The sequence below is a fragment of the Anabrus simplex genome, chromosome 6 (genome assembly GCF_040414725.1).
Source record: "Anabrus simplex isolate iqAnaSimp1 chromosome 6, ASM4041472v1, whole genome shotgun sequence".
Taxonomy (NCBI): Eukaryota; Metazoa; Arthropoda; class Insecta; order Orthoptera; family Tettigoniidae; genus Anabrus; species Anabrus simplex.
In genome coordinates, this window is record NC_090270.1 from 235,690,784 (window position 1) to 235,707,048 (window position 16,265).

Here is a 16,265-nt window from a genome sequence, read left to right on the forward strand (position 1 = left end):
TCAATCTACGCAAACACTTCTTGAAAAGTCTGATGTTTGTCAAGGAGCTGATGCAGGCTAATTTCATCACATTCAAATTTATGTATGTTTGCACCTGCAGGAGCATAATGACTGAAAAGCTTAGTTAACTCCTGCTGCTAATACACTTCCTTCTGCCATTTGATATAGATCTGTATACATTCTTAAGACCTATGAAATGTTGAAGTTGTTTATCTCACCGTGCATCACGCCATACACCTTGCTATATGGCAATGAGGGAACAAACCAACATAACAATTGAGTCTAAACATGCAGGAGCCATGCATCTTACCATTCACCAGGAATCAAATACGTTTGATGTTTCAAGCATGCCCCCCTCCCCCACACGGCACTACAGCCCTTGAAGGGCCTTGGCCTACCAAGCGACCGCTGCTCAGCCCAAAGGCCTGCAGATTACGAGGTGTCATGTGGTCAGCACAACGAATCCTCTCGGTCGTAATTCTTGAGTTTCCGGAACGGGGTCACTACCTCACCGTCAGATAGCTCCTCAATTGTAATCACATAGGCTGCCTGGACCTTGAACCAGCCCTCAGGTCCAGGTAAAAATCCCTGACCTGGCCAGGAATCGAATCCGGGACCTCCGGGCAAGAGGCAAGCACGCTACCCCTACACCACGGGGCCGGCGTTTCAAGCATGCATGCTCTATGAGAAGTATTGGGAGAAAGGTAAAACACTTATAACTGTTTGTCTGGACATCGAGAAAGCATATGACCATGTACCACGCAGGCACATATGGGAATGTTTGGGACAAAAGAAAGTGCCCGATGACATCACAGCACGAGTACAATGATTATATGATGAAACCAAGTGTTGTGTCCAGGTCCAAGATGGAAGGTCAGGTTGGTTTGAAACGAAGAGTGAAGTCCAGCAAGGAAGTTGTCTTTCACCACCTCTCTTCATAATCTTAATGGATGAAGTTTTAAAAGCGGTTAAGAGAAAGGATCCAAGAACTAATGCCCTGGTTTTTGCTGATGATGTAATGGTATGGGGTGAGACAGAAGCGGAAGTACAAACTAGACTAGATCTCTGGCATGAAGCTTTTACAACCTTAGCTCTCAAAATCAGCAAAACGAAGACAGTAGGCTTGGTGATGAGTAGAAACTCTCCAACTGTTCATCTAAGAATTGGAGATGAGGAGATGGATATTGTAGACAACTTCCAGTATCTAGGTAGTGTTCTGTCATCAGACAATACCATACATCAAGAGATTAGTAACAGAACACAGAAAACTTCCAAATTCTATCACGCACTACGACAAATACTTTGGGATGAAACATTTCCGTTAGTTTCCAAGATCAGCTTGTACAAAATATATCTAGTACCTATATTGACGTATGGCCTGGAAGCAGCAACACTTACTCAACAAAGAGCCGTCTTCAGGCAACAGAAACGAAGTTCCTCCGTTCTTGTTTACAAAAAACAAAAATGGATAAAATAAGGAATGAATATCTGACAACAGCTTGGATTGGAAAGAAGCTTGCTGGAGACTCTAGAAGTGAAGAAATTGCCATGGTATGGTCACATGAAAAGAATGAACCTCACAGGACTCCTCGAACATACTTTGACCACAATGTTCCTGGGAAGAGACCAAGAGGAAGGCCTCGTGATGTTTGGGAAAAACAGATAATGAACTACCTTGAAATTAGAGATGTGAACTGGTGTCGCATATATGAGCAGCATCTGTGGATGGATAGAACAAACTGGAGGAGGCTCTTACACAACCGCACTTGGCTTGCTGGAGCGAATAAATGATTATGATGATTATTATTGGTGGTCACGTAACTTCATTATCCCCTCTATGCAATAACTCATTCCATGATATTGATGGCTATGTTGCATTATAGCACTGAACCCATAGATAAGAGGTAATTGATGAGCTAAACTTTCCACAGAACTGCTTTGTGGAATTAGTCACAAACTGCATCATAATAGATGCATATGATATCTTCATTTTGGTCTGTATTGATACAACTACATATACAATATATTTAGAGAAGGGATTCACCTAATCAATACATAATGTATTCTGTGATTAATTATACATCACAATGTGGTGTGGGACTAGTTTCAACCAAGTGTTGTCATCTTCAGCCACTCATAGAAAAATTGACAAAGTATTAATCCTATTATATATAAACAATGAAGAAACATATACCTAAAACATTTTTTCGTGCATGAAGTAAACATATGATGATGTATGATGTTAAAATCCTAGAAACATTAAAAAGGAAATTTTTTTAGTCTTAATGACCTCTAACAATAATAACAGTTTATAATATGATGGAAGTTTTTTGATGTCGTATATCTATTAAAATATTTGCTGGGTTCATTCTTTTTTATTTGATGAGTCTTGATGAAATATAAATTGTGTGTTGATATTCACAATTGGCGATAAGTGGCACTTAATTACTCAGTCAAATGCCGCAAAGTGATGTGGTAGGACATAAATTCATGCGGTGCTGATGAAATGTAAGTTTGTCCTTAAGACCACACTAGAGTAGAATGTCTGTGTTAATGCTTTGTAATCATAGGACCACTTATAAGAGGATTAAGTTGAAATTTGTTGTGGTATTAATTAACCAATAAAATTGGATCTCGTAATTGTGTTAAAGTCACAATTGTGTCAATACAGATCTGATGGTGTTATGTCTGAAAAAGAAAAGGTAGACTATGTACCTTGTAAATTGAATTGGGTCAAGAAATTAAAGTAGAGAGAGCGAGTGTATGTGTTTGTGTGTGTGTGGGACTCACCTCTTGTAGAACCAACAGCGGTAAATCATACACAGACTCACAACTGACCACTGCAGGAATGCATAGGAGGGAAGAGGTGGAGCGGAGTGAGGGAAGCAGAGTGTTCTAAGGCGGAGCGGATGGGTGTTCACAGTTGGTCATTTCTTCCTGTTTCCCTTTTTAAACAGGAGGATAACTATACCTTTCATCCAGTCCTCTTTCCAGAAGACAGAGGGTACCTCTATACAACCACTGTATGCCTCGTGCTTTTTAATATTAAGTACCAAAATTAAGTACGAATGTGATACACCTCAAAATACACCACAGAGTGGATGACTGATTTAGGTTAGTTTATTCAGAAAAACATTGTTAAGACGTTCCTGCAAGGGACAAGAAAGAGAATATGTGAAGCGAGAAAACTTACTATTGAATACACAAACTACCCAACAAGGATACTTAGACCTAACCACGTTTTTTTCGACATGGGTGCAATTTTACGTCATGCATTTATGGAAGATAGGAAAACTTAAAGGGTCCACCTTTTCAATACAAAAAATGTTATAGTTTATTTATAACATGTATTTGCACTTGGAACTAGTTTCGACACTGTTTGGCGTCATCATCAGCCAAAATGTGGGAAATAGGCCAGCATGTAGGCATTTATATTACACAAGGCGTTACATTAAACAATACACATCTTACAAGGAGATAAAAACAGGGATGAATATAGAAACAAATGAATCGTTGAGAAAGCAAAAGTTATACATATTAAAAATAACCTTAACCACACAACTTGCAGCGCAAAAGTAATCTTCTTGAATGATTCCTGAATATAAAACACACGCGCACACATTTCTGAAGAGCCAGCAGGCAGGACAAAGTAAAGTAAAGTTAGTCGGAACGTAGAAAGAATGATGAACTCTTCTCAGAAGAACTCTTAAGGTTTCACCTTACTTTTTCCTGCATGCTGGCTCTTTAGAAGTGTGTGCGCGTGCGTTTTGTATTCAGGAATCATTCAAGGCAAATATTTTCGCACTGCAAGTTGTGTGGTTAAGCTTATTTTTAATATGTATAACTTTTGCTTTCTCAACGATGCATGTGTTTCTACATTCGTCCCTGTTTTTATCTCCTCGTAAGATGTGTATTATTTAATGTAACACCTTGTGTAAAAAATTGGGTTAAATGAAGGAGTTATATCATGTTCAAGTTCATGCTTTCACGTCTCTGCACAATATTTAAAATGAAATTTACCATTGGTCTTTATAGCTATTGTTGAGAGTGAAGGAGAATTTCCTGTTGTGTATGTTTATCAGGAACTCAAGGGAGACTTCATTAGTTAGTCGGAACATAGAAAAAAGGAGGAACTCTTCTCAGAAGAACTCTTAAGGTTTCACTTTACTTTGTCCTGCCTGCTGGCTCTTCAGAAATGTGTGCGCGTGTGTTTTATATTCAGGAATCATTCAAGAAGATTACTTTCGCACTGCAAGATGTGTGGTTAAGGTTATTTTTAATATATATAACTTTTGCTTTCTCAACGATTCATTTGTTTCTATATTCATCCCTGTTTTTATCTCCTTGTAAGATGTGTATTGTTTAATGTAACACCTTGTGTAATATAAATGCCTACATGCTGGCCTATTTCCCACATTTTGGCTGATGATGACGCCAAACAGCGTCGAAACTAGTTCCAAGTGCAAATACATGTTATAAATAAACTATAACATTTTTTGTATTGAAAAGGTGGACCCTTTAAGTTTTCCTATCTTCCATTCTCAGTTCAATACGGACAAAAATGAAATTCTTAGGTTTAAATGCATTTATGGGTACAGTGAAAGATATAGGCCATGCACCATTTATAATGAGATGAGAGTATTAAAAGGCATGAAAAAGATAAGAGAATAAATACAAAACCCTTTTCCACTGGGTCTTATTAGATAATGACTTGCTTCCCGAAGGTGTAATTTAAAGTGTAAAGTTCAGGAATTCAAGGCAGTTTCCTGTTTTCGCACAACTTTCCTCAACCTGCCTTCTGTGCTGAGGGCACAAATCTGTGTTGGGAATCACGTTCCTTTTACAATGGATGACAAAGAACATTTTCAGGGCTAGGAAAAGTGTGTAAAACACCAGGCAACAACATATAAAATCATTTGCACTGGGGCCCATAGAAGTATCAGCAGATTGCAGATTACACTCTTTCTAAAACAAACTTCACCTGAAGCATTATATTTCAGACCAGTGGGTTATTTAACGTTGTCTTCTGGTCACACTCTTCGACCATGAATTATTTGGAGGTTAAACTCAGCCATGTGCGAGAAAATGACTGACAGTCACCATGAATGCATCATCTCAATCGACTCAAGTTGAAATTCGAAGGTAAACCTTTAAGACTTTTTCAGTATTCATAACGTTACTGGGCTACCGTAGTCAAACATGCACCACGTTAGTCAACTTCACACAATTATGTTCCTAATTTGTAGGCAGTCTACCACGCGACAAATATTCGCTACCCTTCACTATTACAAGATATTACAATCATTCTGTACTGACGTTTTTCCTTTGAAAAGTGAAAAAAGACCTTCACTTTATCACTCAAAACAGAAAAAAATGCTCTAACTACTGAATGGAATGCAAAATATATGCACAAACAGGCTTACTGGGTTATTCAGCAATGAAAACAGAGAGCAAAACTGAACTTCCCTGAGGCTAACTACTTGCTTCCCAAAGGTGTAATTTAAAGGAATTCAAGGCCCTTTCCGGTTTTCTCGTAATTTTCCTCAACCTGCCTTCTGTGCTGAAGGCACTAATCTGTGTTGGAAATCTCGTCCCTTTCACAAGGGCAACAAAGAACATTCTCAGGGCTAGGAAAAGTGTGATCGTACTAAGCAGTAATAGTGAATATTTGTGACTCTAGGCGCTTGAAATGTTTTCATGATACATATAAGATCGGTCTAGAAAGCCAAGAATAATGGCCGAGAAGATTCGTCATGCTGACCACACGTTATCTCGTATCCTGCAGGCCTACGGACTGAGCAGTGGTCGTTGGTGGGTAATGGCTCTTCGGGGCTATTCTGCCATGGGGTTTGGTTAGAATACATACAAGGTTAAGTTAGGCGACTCTGTTTGAATAAGAAAACGGAAACGTTTGCACAGAAGCCACTGGAGTGATACTACTCCAATTTTTCAGAGCGAATTTGAGCATACGCACCCATATTGTATCAGAATTAGAAAAATAACTAACGAGTAAGTTATAGTACAGAAATCTTCGAGCGAAAACTAGTTTTAAACAAACTAATGGCCATTTTACTGTATGTGGGGTTTCTCCCCCATTCACATGGATTACACACAGCAAGATCATTCTATAGCTCTTATCAAAAAATAGCAATATATGCTGTACAATTTAGGCATGCCCACAGAGAGTCAATGAATTTCCATGCAGTTGGACTCCTCAAATATAATTCCTGAACTGTTACGATTATCTGAAAAGTTTGGAGACAGGTGAGAAAAAGAATATCCAAGCCTGATCTCTAGCGCAGTCTCATACAAGACAAATTTTACCATTGAGAGACTGTCAACAATGGTGGCAATCCAACAAAATACAACCAATAATGGAGACAATTACAGTTCCGAAATTGTTCACCCTTATCCCAATTAGCCTTCTGTAATACAGTAGTGAAAGAAAAAAAAAACCCATTTTTTTAAACAGAAACTTTTAGCAGTCATAAAAGTTTAAATTTCTTCCTTCCTGACATTTACCCAAATTATCTGCAGCTGGCACTAACAGGGATTATGCCCAGTTATACAGCCAGATGCCCTTCCTGATGCCAACCGTACACGAAGTGATGCATTCACACTATTGTGTATTCCTTCCACCCCTCTTTTTAACTATTTGCTTTATGTCGCACCGACACAGATGGGCCTTACGGCGGTGACAGGACAGGAAAGGGCTAAGAGTGGGAAGAAAGTGGCCATGGCATTAAGGTACAGCCCCAACATTTGCCTGATGTGAAAATGGAAAACTACGGAAAACCATCCTCAGGGCTGCCGACAATCTCCCGGATGCAAGCTCACAGCTGCACGCCCTAACCGCATGGTCAACTCGCTCAATTTGTGTATTTCTGTTGTAGCTGGTAGTGTTAAGTGTGGTAAATGAAGATGGGTATTAAGACTATCACAAACACTCAGTCCCTGAGTTACAGGAATTAACCAAACATGGTTAAAAATAGCTGATCTGTCACTGAATTAAGGGCTCTATGAATCATAGCCCAGTCTGCAGAACATTCAGCCAAGAAGCTGGACTCTTAAAAGTTTAAATATGGTATACAAATAATTCATTTTAATCTATTCTTTAAAAAAGTATGAACTTTCATAAGCTACACTGCGTAACGTCTGGGATGGATGAAGCCATCCTGGCTCATATGGGTTTTGGTAGAAGGATTAAAGCTAAACTTCCTTCCAGATGCATGATTGAAAATTCCACTCGGGAACCACTGGGATTTAAACCTGAGCCTTGGGGATGAAAGTCAGTAGTCAAGTCCCTCCACTAATCACCCCATATCCCTCTCTTACGGGCCAGCACTGATTTTCAGTATGTGCCAGGTAAATGAAAAATGTTACGAGAGGAATAGACAGTTGTGTTTATGTTTCGTAGATCTAGAGAAAGCATACGACAGGGTACCGAGGGATAAGGTGTTCGCCATACTGCATCAGCATCAGTGATCAGAAGTTCCACTACTCCTCAGAAATCACCATAGAATGGGGTATCCCTTCACCTGTTAATCATTATTTACAGAAGATCTATTGTGAAAATACTCCTTAATTTCTTCACTGTACAAACATCTGCTAAAATTCTTCCCGACTTACCTGAGAAGTCCTTGGTCTTCTTGGCTTGCATTTCCTTTGAGAAACCCAAACCATGAAGGATATAGGCAGCCCTAGTCTCAGCTGTATCAGCACTTATATCATCCAAGCGCTCATACACATCCATCAGTTGTTCCTGGGATTCTGTAAACAAATTAATTAAAAAGAGGTTCTGGAATATTATGGTCAAAGAGGAGGATTTAAAATGAGCAATGTAAGATAAGGCAACAAACTGCTTTACATTTATCTACACAATTTACCGGGCACTCCGAGTGAACACAGAAAACACTTAAATGTTGGTCTCGAAACCATGAGTAAATATACACTTGAATGGTTAAAGATAAGAGCAAAATAATTTGAAATTAACAGGCTGGAGATGGATGAAAGCAGGTGATACAAGGTATTTTTTGAATGAGAAGAGATGAAATGACATATTTTGAAACCTTCTGCTACTCTATCACTGCTTATCCAATGGAAAGAAATGAACAGGTGTCAGATCAAGTCATATAGAAATAGGAACATGAAAAGGAACACAGATAAACAGATCGCCATCGGAAGAGGGAGCAATAGAAAACGAGAAGGAGAAATGTGAAAACATAAAAGGATAAGTAATATAAGGATATGTGTGTCCAACCCTTGCCCCATTTCTCTATGGGGGCAGGTATGAAGCGAGACAAATCTTTGTAGCAAGTTTTAATGACCAGAAGCCCTTCCTGATGAGAGGAGTTAATGAGATGATATATGATAGTAGGAAGGGAAAGGGAGGAAGTGCCAGCACATAGCCTACTCCTGTTGATTAAAACCAAGGGGTCTGCTCAAGGCTCAACATCGCCATCGGACGGACAAATATCGCCATCAAGAGTATAATATGCCCTCACTCCACATCAATGCTGCAGAGAGGTTTGGAATTGAACCCAGGCTTTTGGCATGCAATATAGTGATTAGAAATTGTGTACCACCATCATTCCTATGTTACCAAACAACATTTTGATGGTGAAACTTTATCGACTAATGGGACTTGAATCGGCTAACCACACTGTCAGACCATATAGACTTAACACCTTAACGATCATGGACACTAGGCTGGCTGGATAAGTACTATAAATAAGAGTACTTACACTAAACACGGCAGAATCTTCTGTATACTGATAGTTTTCACCTCCTCCTTATCCTTAAGATCACTTTGTGGTCTTGAGGGAGATGCACGACTAATTTATTGTTGCATCATGAACACTCCCAGCACATTTCTTACTACCAAAATTGCAAAGTCCCTTGCTTTTCATCCATTCCAACATTTAAATCTATACACAGGTTGCTTTCAAAAAATCATGATGCTATGGTTTTGAAACAAGCACTTACACACTGCAATGCAAACTTGTAAAAACATTTAACAACAAAAAATACCTGTATACAGGTACATTTTGTTTTTATTCCAAGTATTCTTCTCAGGTATTTTCTGGTATTTCTTAATCTTACATTAGTTTCAACAGACTGGAAAATTTAACAGGTTACATTTAAGTACTCAAATTTGAGAACTGGACACAAACTGCCTTAATATTCAATGCATAGGGAGGCAGGGGGGAGAGTTTATGCTTTTTAGGTGACATCTGTAACACTGACATTTCTTCAGTTTTTAAACAGAGAGAGGGGGAAGGGGGGGAGTTTATGCTTTTCAGCTGACATCTGTAATACAGACATTATTTTTTCAGTTTTTTTAACAGAGGATTCACCACCCACTGTTGCTATTGGCTTGCAGGCAATTTTTATGACCAGTCATAAACAGTGGTGATCCGCATCCTGAATGCAGATAAACTTGTCTGAAAATTCCTGATCTTTGGTCACTGAAGTAGCTCTTATCAGATTATTCCACTTCTTATCGAGAGTGCTTTGTTTTTTCAGTAAAACCTTATAGACTATTCGTGACATGAGCTTGAAAGGAAGTCCATTCAAGAGGACATGAAAGGTTCAAAACTTCCAAATGAAATTCGTAGAGACTATTGTTAAGAAGAGCTTTCTTTCTTTCTTTCTTTCTTTCTTTCTTTCTTTGAAGGAATTTAATTTCTTCCCTTATACAAATTTCATCAGTTTTTCGTTGGGTCGCGTGGGTTTTAGCTGCATGAGTTTTCTTTGTAATTTTAAAAAATTGGGTGTGGCATCATTAGTTAGGCATTTTCTCAAAAAATATAAATCTTTACCAAATTTGGCAACTCTTCAAATTACAATAAAGCTTTGCTTTCTTACTAGCCTGGATGGCATTACCATTGTCTGTTATAAATCTCATTCCATATTGACGGTTCTCACTTTACAAATAAAAAGTATTTATATGATCGTCCATTTCAACACAAAACAACAATCTATATTAGATGGGACAATATCTATATATGTTTCAGCCTAATCTAAAGGCCATCTTCAGTAGAAGCACAATGTTACATTTATACTAAGTGGACAGAGGAGAGAAAGCTGGCTCATAGTCAGCAAATGAAGGAGTATTGGAAGAAGAAGAAAGCAACAACTTTACAGAAGAGTAGATACGAGCCCCGTGGTCCTCAGTAGGCCTAAACGACAAAGAAGAAGAAGACCGATGAAGTGTGTGGAATTAAAATACAATGATCAAGACTGACGAAGTAAAAACACGTTGAGGTAAAAAAATCCTCTCGCCTGAAAACTCGTTTTTGACATAAAACTTTCTGCTTCTTTTAAAAAAGTGAAACACTGTGTTGCGCAGCATAAATAAAGGGAATAATAACTGTAATTTAGACGATGCAAACTAAGATTGTTAAAAACGAACCACAAGTCTGTTGAAGCAACTTTCGTTCTCGCCCCTGCCAGCCCTCCAAGATATCAATGACCTGACATTAGAGCGCTGTGCCTGTGTGGTGTAAATCTGACTGGCAGACTGGTAATCGCACCCTCTCCCTTTTACCACGGCATTTCCTGCATGTGGGTGAAGTTCTAGATGCGGATGACATTTTTTTATGATTGGATTCTCGCTGTGATCTATGATCTCATCCCTGCACGTTCAGTGTCGAGCAAATGTCTACCTTCACCCAAGGAAGAAGAGTGATACAAAAAGGGCTTAAGTCTGAAGACAATGAAAGATGATACCCTCTGAAAGAAACTATAAAAAATTCTCTGACCTTCGCAAACACAACAAATACTTATTCAGGCGTGATTACTCAGAACACACTAACAGAGCCTGTCTTAAGTACGGAACAGTAAAAAGTTCTGGTCACTTATAAACAACAGACGAGAAAAGAAACTAATATTGAAAGTAGTAATCTGTAGCCATTCTGTAGCCAGTGGAACTGCGAGACTTGAATATTTCAAAATAGTTTACCTTTAATTTTGTTACATCTGTTCAGTATGCTGATTTTCCTAAAATCAAAACTGTTACCTTCCACAGCCTCAATAATAGTTCTACCACTGGATGTGATGGGTACTCCTTACTTTATCTCTGTCAGAAAATAAATCCACTGGTCCAGATGGTCTCAAGTCCCATCTTCCTTATGTTGAGTGCCAAACAAATCATACATACATCTTCATTATACACTGTTATGCCTTTCAGCATTCAGTCTGCAAGCCCCTATGAATTTACTTATCACCACCACAATCCTCCATTTGTAATTTAGTTCTGTGACCTCGTTTAGTTCTATACCTCTTATCTTTAAGTTGTTAGAAACCGAGTCTAACCATCACCGTCTTGGTCTCCCTCTACCCCTCTTACCATCCATACCAGAGTCCATTATTTTCCTAGGTAACCTATCCTCCTCCATTCGCCTCACATTACCCCACCACCGAAGCCGGTTTATTCGTACAGCTTCAACCATGAGTTCATTCCTAACTTAGCCTCTTTTTCCTCATTCTGAGTAACCTCCAGCCATTGTTTCCACCTGTTTTGTAACAGCAATCATTCTCACTACTTTCATGTATGTTACTTCTATCTTATGAGTAAGATATCCTGAGTCCACCCAGCTTTCACTCCCATAAAGCAAAGTTGGTCTGAAAACAGACCGATGTAAAGATAGCTTCGTCCAGAAGCTGACTTCCTTCTTACAAAATACTGTTGATCACAACTGCGAGCTTGCTGTATCAGCTTTACTACACCTTGATTCAATCTCACTATATTACCATCCTGGGAAAAAACACATCCTAACTACTTGAAATTATCTGTGTGTTCCAACTTTATATTCCCAATCTGACATTCAATACTCTAGGATTTCTTACCTACTGACATCAATCGAGTCTTAGAAAGGCTAATTTTCATACCATACTCATTGCACCTATTTTCAAGTTCCAAAATATTAAACTGCAGGCTTGCGGCACAATCTACCATTAAGACAAAGTTGTCAGCATAGGCTAAACTGCTTACTACATTTTCACCTAACTGAATCCCTCCCTACTATTTAATACCTTTCAGCAGATGTGAAAGTAGACACTCTAGACCTTCTTTGCCCACCTTTGTGTGTTATTGGTATGCTTCTCATCCCTTCACATCTGCTAAAACATTCATCAAAGTGTATAAGCAAATGTAACAGCCCATTCAAATAATGGTTTAAGCTGCAACAATATTGTTAATGAATTATACACTGATAACTTGTCAGATATTCCCAGTGAAAGCAATAAAAGTGATGAAGTGTGGTGATGTTCCAAGCGCCAATTCAGTTTGTTTGGATGAATTTGATGCAGAGAATGACATTTGTAAAACAGCATGTGCAGTCAGAGCAGCAAGATTGTTCCGACAGTGAAAATGATACAGACGCGAGTATTCCTGACAACAGCCCTATTACTGTATTTACTCGTGTATTAGATTCCCTCACCTATTAGACCCCAGTGGCTTTATGGGACCAAGAAAATGAAAAAAAAAATCTTGCATACAAGACCCCGTAACAAATTACGGCTGAGACCAACAACAACGATTCCATTTCCTAGCGGGTACTACAGGCCGTACTGCAGCTCTGATGATGTCGTACAAGTATGTGTAGAAGTTTGCGCACATTTTCTTGAGCCCTCGGCTCCCTTGTGCCAGATCAGCAGAACTCTGTACTCTTCGCAATCGGAGCTGACAACTTCATCTGCAACAGCTACTACAACAGAATACTGTCCGAGTTCGTAGGTGGATTACCATAAACTGAGATATAGGCCTACTACTTTTTTATTCTTGACTTTCCAACTACAGACCATCATGGTACGTGTTAAGGAATTGGATGAATAATGAGTAAAATAACTGATTTAAAGGACTTCCATTTCATTAATATTCAATTATACTTTTAGGCTGATCAAATATCCCTTCTGTTCAGAGAATACACCGTTTCTTTTAAAACCGGTACATTTCCGACGAGCTGGGGCTATTCCAGGTCCATCGCAGGAGCCTACAAAAGTGTTGCTAAGCATTTCTTTATTGTGATTTTTATTAAAGGTGTGGATTTTACATTATATTTCTTATGTATTTACGGTGAGAACTCGGGGAAGACATTGGAGAGCTGAGGCTATTCCAGGTCCATCACAGGAGCCTTCAAAAGTGTTGCTAAGCATATTTCATTATTGTGATTATTATTAGAGGCGTGGATTTTACATTATATTTCTTATGCATTTAGGGTGAGAACTCTGGGAAGACATTGGAGGCATGAATGTGCCGTGGAAAATTACCAGGGATGAAATAATTATGAACATGTTAGAAAATACGAGTGGCGAGTATTACTCCGTAGACTCGCAATCGGCCATCAACGAATGAATTGAGACTTAAAATGCCCCGTAAAAGCTGATATAATCAGTACTTACGATGCAAATGGGGGATGAAAATAGGTTTTGAATTCCTTAACCTTATACAGTAGAAGTCCGATATAGCAAGAATTCATAATAGCGAAAAATTTACTCGCTATAACGGATTATCGTTATATCCGATTTTTGTATTAAAGTCGGAAAACCCCCCATGCACATTAAAATCGGTGTGAAACGGCAATCAGTTTGTTCAAAACTTGCGTTTCGGCAGATGATATCCACACTACGGCTTGTTTGTTATTTTTCGTAATGCGATACTACGTGAAGGTATGTTTAATTTCATTCAGAAAAAAATATAGTACCGTATTTCTCCGAATCCAAGATGAACCCCACTTTTTCCTTCAAGAAATTTAAATCAGGCTCAAAAAGAACTTTGTAAAATCATATGAATGCCTTGTTGTACAGTAGGCCTACGCATTTTTAGATGCCGAGCATTGACTTTCGTCACGCCGTATCTTTCTTTTTTTTTTTTTTTTTTTTTTTGCGGGTGCACAATTATTCTTCATTTCCGCGGGTTTAAGGACCATTAACTTAACACTGGCATCATAATACCGAAGAGAACCCGCTGAAAATTTTCTGGCAATACCTATTCCATGCGTCTCTACAATACAATGATCCATCAGGAAATTATTCTTGCTGTCTATAAAACTGTTACTTTACGCAGCGTCAGATACAACCGGCTACCGCTACACGCACGTCTCGCTTGCCGGGTTCGGCCAAATTTAGCGGCTAGCGATATATAGGCGTAATCGCGGACGTTGAAAGTCAACGAACGAGTTTATATCGCCACGGTATGGCCATTTCGCCCTTGCGTTTTTCATGCACACACCTCACAATTTCATCTTCGACTTCTTTAAAGCATCCTTGTTGCGGACCACTGAATGCATTTTCTGTACAGTACACATTTTTTTTAGCTCTTTGTATTCACACTAACAAATATTGGCTTTAGTTAGGCCTATGCCGTATTTTCTTGCGGCTGCACAATTATTCTACATTTCCGAGTGTTTAATAATCATTAACTTAAAATTGGCATCATAATATCGACTAGAACCCGTTGAAAATTTGCCGGCAATACCTTTTTCACGTATCATTACAATACGACTATCCATCACGAAAATATTCCTGCTGTCTATAAACATTAATTTTACTATGCGTCGAGTACAATAGACGCGTTATAACTCTGCCACTGAGTAGCCATGGCTTTTCTAAGAATTCGAAGGGTCGCATGTTTCGATGCCATTCTGCAGCTTTGAGAAACACTCAGGCACTGTACAACTGGTTGTCGCGGCTAGCGATGTATAGTAAAGAGGCGGTCGTTTATTGTCAACAAGTTCTGTGCGCGTGTGAAAAGAGGCAGCATGGATACCGCGGTAGTTGTCAGTGGTATCCATTAACTTACTGTTAGACCGCGAATGCAACAACCCTTGAGTTTTCGCGTGAGATTCTGAGGAAGAAAGTCTTGGATTCGGAGAAATACGGTATCACTCCAGAGATTTCTGTAGCAAACACCTCAGCTTTCTTCTTCAAACAGCGTCACCTTACCTAACCGTATATGTATCATGAAAACATATTTGAAACGCATGTAGAGAAATAACCTCCTCACGAAAAATGTACATGGAAATAGCCGTAACTAGACGCAAGAGATATGAAATATCCTCTGAAATCAGTGATGTACTCTGCCATATCTTGAGGTGAATCACATTCTTACTTAATTACCGTAATAACATTAAAATTAAGATATTGTTTACTTCAGTCTTTACTTTTAACGAGTTAACAGCTGCTATCACCACGTTATTTATGCATTTATTACGAAAGCGAGTTATCCTCTTTCATTTCGAATTTTCTTTAGAGAACAGCAGTCTATGGGTATTATTAATCAACTCCAACTCTCTGAATGTCAACGAGAGAGCTCGCAAATGCACAAAGTGAGAAAACTATACCGTACCGAAGATGATCGATAGCATTTTGTTGCAAATGTTTCAGTTTTCTTATTCAAACAGCGTCACGTATCTTAACTTAACCGTACTATACGTATGATGAAAACACACTTCAAGCGCCAGTAGAGAAATGATAACTTTCTCGCTATAAATTTTCATAATAGCCTTTCCGTAATTTAAACAGACGCGACAAAATATAAACTAACCTCTGCCATATCTCAAGGTGTATCCCATTCTTACTTAATTGCAGTATTTGGCCTGAAAAGTAAGCGGTCGTGTAGTCAGCTCTAATTTTTAATGAGTTAACAAGCGTTATCGGACATGTTATTTACGCATTTATTACGAAAATATGTTCTCTTTCATTTTGAATTTTCTTTACGGAACAGCTGTCGATGGGTATTACTAATCGACTCCGACATCGCCTTCGAATGTCGAGAGAAATCGCTAGTGCACATAGTGAGGAAATGATGCCGAAGGTAATCGATCGCATGCAATATCATCGCTGGGGTGCATAAATATCGGTAACGGAAAAATCGCGCGCGCTTTATCGCTCGTAATAACGGATGCGTCACTGACAGGGTTCTCGCTGTAACCGAAGGACGATACACAGTTTAATATAGGAATTTCGAAGGGACAGAAAAAAGTCGTCGCTATAACGGAGTTCTTGTTATATGCCGTACTCGCTATATCGGACTTCTACTGTATGTCAATATGACAAACGTTGTTACCGTTGGTTCCACTGCCGGTTGTTTGGCCTCGCTGCAGGGAGAGAGGTGAAAGTACAACTCCACTCACCACAGCTTACACAGAGAGAGATCTCAAGTTTCATCCGTCCAACCCACCCGATTCAAGCCCACGCCGAAGTTGTGTGATACATCTGTCTATAGTCAAGAAATGTCTGTCTCCGTAGCTTTAGCACTATTA

General features: G+C 39.0%; 1 protein-coding gene across 1 annotated transcript in view; it reads right to left on the bottom strand.

Annotated features, from left to right (window-relative positions):
- LOC136876379 (ATP-binding cassette sub-family F member 2) overlaps positions 1-16,265 on the bottom strand; it is a 237,125-nt gene that overhangs the window by 195,104 nt on the left and 25,756 nt on the right. Inside the window, exon 5 of the mRNA XM_067150277.2 lies at positions 7,630-7,770. Coding sequence (XP_067006378.1) covers positions 7,630-7,770 — 141 coding nt within the window. The remainder of the gene's footprint in view (positions 1-7,629; positions 7,771-16,265) is intronic.